The 7,134-nt window shown below is 36.1% G+C and overlaps 2 protein-coding genes across 4 annotated transcripts in view; both read left to right on the top strand.

Moving 5' to 3' along the window:
- LOC107750754 (F-box only protein 21-like) overlaps positions 1-2,692 on the top strand; it is a 7,855-nt gene extending 5,163 nt beyond the window's left edge. For all 3 annotated transcript variants that reach the window (XM_016566281.1, XM_016566280.1, XM_016566278.1), the window contains exons 10-12: positions 1,032-1,222; positions 1,508-1,665; positions 2,298-2,692. In XM_016566281.1, the coding sequence (XP_016421767.1) occupies positions 1,032-1,222; positions 1,508-1,665; positions 2,298-2,536 (588 nt within the window). In that variant the 3' untranslated portion in view covers positions 2,537-2,692. The remainder of the gene's footprint in view (positions 1-1,031; positions 1,223-1,507; positions 1,666-2,297) is intronic.
- A 2,691-nt stretch (positions 2,693-5,383) lies between these two features.
- The window catches only part of LOC107750755 (calcineurin B homologous protein 3-like), a 6,669-nt gene continuing 4,918 nt past the window's right edge, over positions 5,384-7,134 (top strand). Inside the window, exons 1-3 of the mRNA XM_016566282.1 lie at positions 5,384-5,455; positions 6,572-6,641; positions 7,001-7,081. Of these exons, the coding sequence (XP_016421768.1) occupies positions 5,395-5,455; positions 6,572-6,641; positions 7,001-7,081 (212 nt within the window). The 5' untranslated portion in view covers positions 5,384-5,394. The remainder of the gene's footprint in view (positions 5,456-6,571; positions 6,642-7,000; positions 7,082-7,134) is intronic.

The raw sequence follows: 7,134 nt of genomic DNA, 5'->3' as shown, positions 1-7,134 counted from the left end.
CACACACAGGTAATTTACAAAATTAAAGTTCATTGAAAGAGTGTTTTTATATATGTGTGTGTGTGTGTGTGTGTATATATATATATATATATATATATATAATGTGTGTGTTTATGCATTTTTATTTCAGTTTTAGTTATTTTAATAATCAAGTTAAGCTACCTGCAACTAGCTGAAATACATTTTTTGAATTTTTTTTATTTTATTTCAATTAATGCATAATTTAAGTGTTCATAAAAATGTGTGATTATAATTCAATTTTAGTTTAAGTTTACTATAATAACCATGAGTTCATCTTTCATCATTTCCTAATCCCATTCCTGCTTTCTGTTCCAATACTTTACCTTTAAATATAAATACCTTAAATATAAAGGAGGCGACTATTTACACCAAGTATAAAAGAAAATAATTGTTATTTTGAAGGTAGATACGGTTTGCTCCAAGTATAACTGGAACTAAATAGCACCCTGGTTACACAAAGTGCAAATAGTAATAGATACTATTCTCAAAGAGTGCAAACAAAAGTAATATGCTATTCTTACTAAGCATATATTACACCACCATGCATCATATGCACCATATGCTGAATGACATCTAATACTTGTTTCTTACTAATTTTGGGATGCTGATTCCAAAAATAGTGCCTGTTTTGCTCTAGCATGTCACACTTTCTTACAAAAGGACTATGCATTGTGCAATCTGCCAACAACTTTGGCTATTTGCACAAAATACAAAATGACGGTGGATATTGAACATGGAGTCTCTCAATAGGTTTTAAACTTTTTGTCACATATATCACTCTCATGCCTAACACACAACAGGTTTATAAGGGAGTGTATATGTTGCATTTGCATTGAAAATTTTGAATAGTTGAATATTGCAGTTAAACCACAAAATACAAACTGTATTACCAAATAGCCTCTTTGTATAATCAAGGCTGATAAGTGAATTTCATCATCATGTCTATATAAATCTTCTAATGGGAGAAAAGTATAACCACTATGCTTGTTTGATTTTTCTCTCTCTCTCAGGTACTGGATATTCTACAGCATATCCAGGCTCTGGACCCGTCTCAGCACGGAGCGGTCGGGTATCTGGTGCAGCATACGCTCGAGCACATCCAGCATAAGAGGCATCCGGTAGAGCCGGAGGTAAAGAAACGCAGCGTGCCTGAGCACAGGGACGTACTGTACTCTGTAGGCCTCATCATGAAACATAAGAGGTGGGTTCCTGTTTGTGTGAACATCAAACTAATGAACTATATGGAAAAATCGTTACTTCAGTTCTCCAGGTGGAGCTTATATTGATGATGCAAACATACTACAGTTCTGGGCTAAATAATACAATGTGAAATCAGACTTTTATTGGCACAGGACGAGAATGCAATCTTGATTTCAAACCAAAAAGGCCTAATACTTTGCATAGCTTTAAGTAGACTGTAGATGCACCATACGTTTACATTAGGAATATTTGATTGGCAGTGTTTACAAACTGATTTCTCTCATAGGTCAGGCTACAACTGCGTTATCTACGGATGGGACCCTAAATGCACCATGAGTCAGGAGTGGATTAACACTATGAGGGTCCATCAGCTGTCTAAGGGGGCTGATCAGCCATTCTACAACGTCCTAGTGCAGGACGGGACATGTAGATATGCTGCGCAAGGTGAGTTTTTCCATTGAGCCAAGATTTAAGCAATGGAAATCTAACATGGTTTTAGGGGGAAGTCGTGGCCTAATGGTTAGAGAGTCGGTCTCGTAACCCAAAGGTTGCTGTCCTTACGGAGTCTCGTACCGGCAGGGATTGTGGGTGGGGGGAGTGAATGTACAGCGCTCTCTTCCACCTTCAATACCACGACTGAGGTGCCCTTGAGCAAGGCACCGAACCCCCAACTGCTCCCCGGGCGCAGCAGCAAAAAAATGGCTACCCATCTTTATTTATTCCTTCCCTTTTCTAGCTTGTACTTATTTGAACAATGCCTAAAACTTGGTATTTCAAGCACTTCCTGTGTCTGTTTGCCTCTTTAAGAAGAATCGCTTTATGTATTCCCCAATTGTAAGTCGCTTTGGATAAAAGCGTCGGCAAAATTACTAAATGTAAATGTCACGTCACTTTCACTTATACTTTTGGTTTATTATCACTGGCATCTGAAAACTGGGTCTTTGTCCTAATTGCTCTCAATTTCATTAGCATCAGTGAATCATGTATTTTGGGGTAAATGGGTGAGGTGTTAATTGATTTGAGACAATTGCAATCTTAAAATAAAAAAGAAACCCTCATTTTTTTTTTTTTTGCAGAGAATCTGGAGCCTCACTCCGCCCCTCTGGAGATCGCTCACACTGAGGTCGGCCGCTACTTCAGCGAGTTCTCTGACACACACTACATCGCTAATGAAGAGCTCCAGGCGCGTTACCCAGAGGACATGTGCAAGACCCACAGGACTGTAGAGGAGCACTACCACGGTCTCACCGCAAACTCAGGGCAATCGCCAGAGCCCACCGCCAATTTCCAGGACCACGATTTATTAGATCCATAGACCACTTCCTTCCTTCCCTCCCCACTTTAGATGCGTAGTCACTCACTTTCTCCTGAACTGTTACAACTGATAAGGGACTGAATTTGATGTTTGAAGAATCTCGTTAAAGAAATAGTTCACCCAAAAATTAAAATTTGTTGAACATTTACTCAACCTCAGGCCATCCAAAATGTAGATGAGTTTGTTTTTTTCATCAGAACAGATTTGGAGAAATTTAGCATTACGTCACTTGCTCACCAATGGATCCTCTGCAGTGAATGGGTGCCGTCAGAATGAGAGTCCAAACAGCTGATAAAAACATCACAGTACTCCACACCACTCCAGTCCATCAATTAACATCTAGTAAAGTGAAAAGCTGCATGTTTGTAATAAACATCCATCAAGGCATTTTAACTTTAAACCATCACTTCTAGGCAAAATACAGATCCATAATCCAAAATAATGCTTCATCCAGTGAAAAAGTCCATCCCCTATTGTCTCTAAAATCAAAATCCACTGACATATCTTTTTAGAACTGTTTTCACTGATAAACGGTGCTTGATCTGTGCATATTTCTCTCCTGATTCAGACAAGACTACTTTTTCACTGGAGAAAGCAATATTATGGATAGAGGCCTCATATTTTAGCTGGAAGCAGTTAAAAACGTCTGGATTTGTTTCTTACAAACACGCAGCTTTTCACTTCACAAGACATTAATTGATGGACTGGAGTGGTGTGGATTACTTGTGGATTATTGTGATGTTTTTATCAGCTGTTTGGACTCTCATTCTGACGGCACCCATTCACTGCAGATGATCCATTGGAGAGCAATTGATGTAATGCTAAATTTCTCCAAATCTGATGATGAAACAAACTCATTTACACCTCGGATGGCCTGATGGTGATACTTTTTCATTTTTGGGTGAACAATTCCTTTAAGGCAAAACCAGTCTAAGATCAGTAGTTTTTCTCTAATTCATTTCAGTTGTACAAGATCTTGGTCCTAGATTAGTTTTAAGCGCAACTTTGACTCTCATTCTGACGGCACCCATTCACTGCAGATGATCCATTGGAGAGCAATTGATGTAATGCTAAATTTCTCCAAATCTGATGATGAAACAAACTCATTTACACCTCGGATGGCCTGATGGTGATACTTTTTCATTTTTGGGTGAACAATTCCTTTAAGGCAAAACCAGTCTAAGATCAGTAGTTTTTCTCTAATTAATTTCAGTTGTACAAGATCTTGGTCCTAGATTAGTTTTAAGCGCAACTTTGACCCAGAGCTGCAAATGTAGTCTAAGCTGAAAGAAACTACATGTGTTGTATTTGAGTGGTTGAGTACAAATGATGTGGTTGAGTTACAGTATTTGTGCAGATACAAAATATAGTCTAGCTAGTATGTATATGTGAACTTACACTACAGAGGGTCTGAATATCTGTATATGTGTTGATGATCAGCTTCAGGCCCGTTCCTTATTGCCATCATTCATAACACATCTCACTGAACTAATGCACTAATGTCACATATGTTAATATGTTAACTAACATGCAATTGACATGAGTTAAAATATCTAAAGCTGTTATTAATTTTTATGTATTATGTAATATTTTGTAATGTTTATTTCAGAGTTATAAAAAAAAACTAGAGAATAAGGGCTCAAGGTATTCTTGGCTCATAGGTGTTGTAAATACAAAAGTATTGAGAATATAAGAGAATGAATCACAATTAAAGAATAAGCTCTACTTTGATGGTCTGGTTATTTATTATTTTATTTTTATGACTTATCTACTTATTTTGTAAGTGAAGAGATTTTAGATACCGAAATATTTAAATGTACTCATTTAACCATGATTCCCTTCCAGCCTGCACAGGAATACGTAAATCAAATATTAATTTGGTATATCAGCAAAAGCGGAAGTTGCTCTTTGCAATATTCTTCAGTCATTCTGTAGAACACGAGTGCCATGTTTTGTTCATGTCGGCTCGAGATACAAATCAAATATTAAAACGTGCTGAAATGTAATTTGTCAATGAAACTTTTTACTTTAATTGCTATGCTGATTTAATTGTTGTGCTGCATATTATGACGGTTAGAAGCATAGGAGTCGCCTCTGACTATTGTTTCCCAATTCTCCGTTTTATCATGCACTGAACACCTTAAAGTGAAAGTTGGATAATGAATGACAAAAAAAAAGTCAGGGTGCTGTCCCTCTTGTATCCAAAGCAGAGTGTGTTTGCATAAACTTTAATGCTCATCCAAGTCTCACACAACCTCAAATATTCATAATGCAAATATACGCATCTACCACACTATACCTTAATCCTGGCTGTAGAAGAAAGACTATATATTAAATATTTTCTCATGAAAATATTAAATGTTTTCATGAGTACTAAGAACAAAATAATATCTTTAAGATACTTTAATCATATAAATTAATATTTTAGTTGATTTAAACTAATAATCACAAATTAAAATAATTTATTTATATTTAATTAAACATATTATTTTATTTAAATTATTATTTTAATGCATTAATAAATATTTTATATCAAAATAAGTATTATGCCATATATTTATAAATTATTTTATTGACAACGACCCCAAATATCTGCTACGACAGAAAGGGGTGTCTTCTTTCATAAAATATGGATATTATACCTAACATAAATGTGCATTTCTAGGCCTCAAAAGAATTTTCAGATTCAGCACGCGTAAAAAAACAACAACAACAACAAAAAACACTCAGGTGTGTAACTGGCGCTTGCCGCGTATTTGCATATTTCATGAGGGGGCGGAGCTTTGGTATCAAAGTCTGACCAAAAGTTCTGACCATTCTTCATACGACTTTCCTACTGATCTCTTCTGGACTTCAACATGGGAGCTTCTCAGTCTGGACCAGTGTATATGTTCCAAGATCTGGCTCAAAAAACTGGCTGTGAGTACGTATGAAATTTGTAAATATGTAGACAGCGACATTTTTTCTGTGCTTAAAATATAATATGTTTGAAAGTGACTTTACACTTACAATCAAAGTACCATGGTACAGTAATGACATCAGAAGTTCGTATCATGGTACACACTTGATGCTTATTCTTGTATTTCGCCAACTGTAATGAACCAATATATATTAAAACACATTCAACAACCTAAATCTAATGAACCCAAAGTGTCACTCAGTTAGAATGTAGGAGGACTTTTGAAGAAGCACAAGTGATCCCATTCACATCTATCACTGGGGAGAAGCGTTTTCACAACAGATATTTACTGTACAGCTGTGAATGTGCGAATATGTAATACCAAGCACATATTGCACAGAGCACATCTTCTCAAAACTAACTGTTCTACCTCAAAAATAGATGATAGAAAAGAAAATGAGCACTTTACAATCAGGTCCCATTCATTAACATGAATGCATTTTTAACAGCATTTATTAATCTTTGTTAATGTTAGTTCAAAAAGAAGTGAAGTCTTCATTGTTTATGTTAGTTCACAATACATTAGCTAATAGTTAAATGTTGAAATTAACAAACTAAGATTTTAAAAATGCTGTAGAAGTATTGTTAATTGGTAGTTGATGTGTATTGTTAACAAATGGAACCTTATTGTGAAGTGTTACCAGAATAACTCTGTGTTCAGATAGCAAGGAAGCCATATGTCTGTCTATACTGTACATTTATACTATCCTACAGCTATGTTAAACATGAGTTTTTCTGGTTTTACTTGTTTTTTTCTGTCTACTTTAGGTGTAGGGTTGGTGTAGGGCAATAGAATATACAGTCTGTACAGTAGAAAAACCATTACGCCTATGGAGAGTCCCCACAAGGATAGCAAACCAGACACGAGTGTGTATGTGTGTGTGTGTATGAATGTTTCCGTAATGAAACATGCATTCCTTATTGAGTTTGATTTTATTCATTATCAGCTCGTCTTGCGCTTCACCCACACACACATATTCTGTCTCCATCACTCCTTCAGAACAGCTGTGACTGTCACCGCACTGACCCTCTTCATTTGAAATGTTCCTGAATTTGCTGTCTTTTTCTCACTTTAGTTTCCATAGAGCAGATAAAAAACCTCCATAACAGATTTATGTACCTGACTCAAGATGAAGACACTTTAAGGTACTGTACTTGATGACACTCATTTAGAGGAAACTAAAATGCTGTCATAAGCACTCATCTATCACTCATTTTCTGCCCGTCTTTATTTTCAGGCTTGCTTTAGGGAAGAGCAGTTGGTCTGAAAATGATGCTGTTTCTTTTGAGCTACAGTTGAACCATACACTAAATATGTATACAATATGTTGTTTATACCCATTTCACTTCCGATTTTAATACGAGTTCTGAACACGTGGTGTATTATTGAACTGTGTGTGTTTTAAAAAGGGTCAGATGTCATGTCAGATTTATGTCAGATGAGATAAATTTACCTTCATAATGAATAATGTAATGCACAGCAGAAACATTTCTTCTCATTTCAGACGTAAACACCTGGAGAATATTAGCAATTTGGCCCTCAATCCAATCCGAAGACAGATCATTGAGGCCTTCTTTGATAAAAGGTGCGTATAGAAAAGAAAAAAACTCATACGGGGCCATATCTCAGTTCTGAGAG

This window comes from Sinocyclocheilus rhinocerous, unplaced genomic scaffold (genome assembly GCF_001515625.1).
Source record: "Sinocyclocheilus rhinocerous isolate Xijiao unplaced genomic scaffold, SAMN03320098_v1.1 scaffold2347, whole genome shotgun sequence".
NCBI lineage: Eukaryota > Metazoa > Chordata > Actinopteri > Cypriniformes > Cyprinidae > Sinocyclocheilus > Sinocyclocheilus rhinocerous.
The sequence above is the reverse complement of the archived record's forward strand: the minus strand, read 5'-3'. Positions and strand labels throughout refer to the sequence as shown.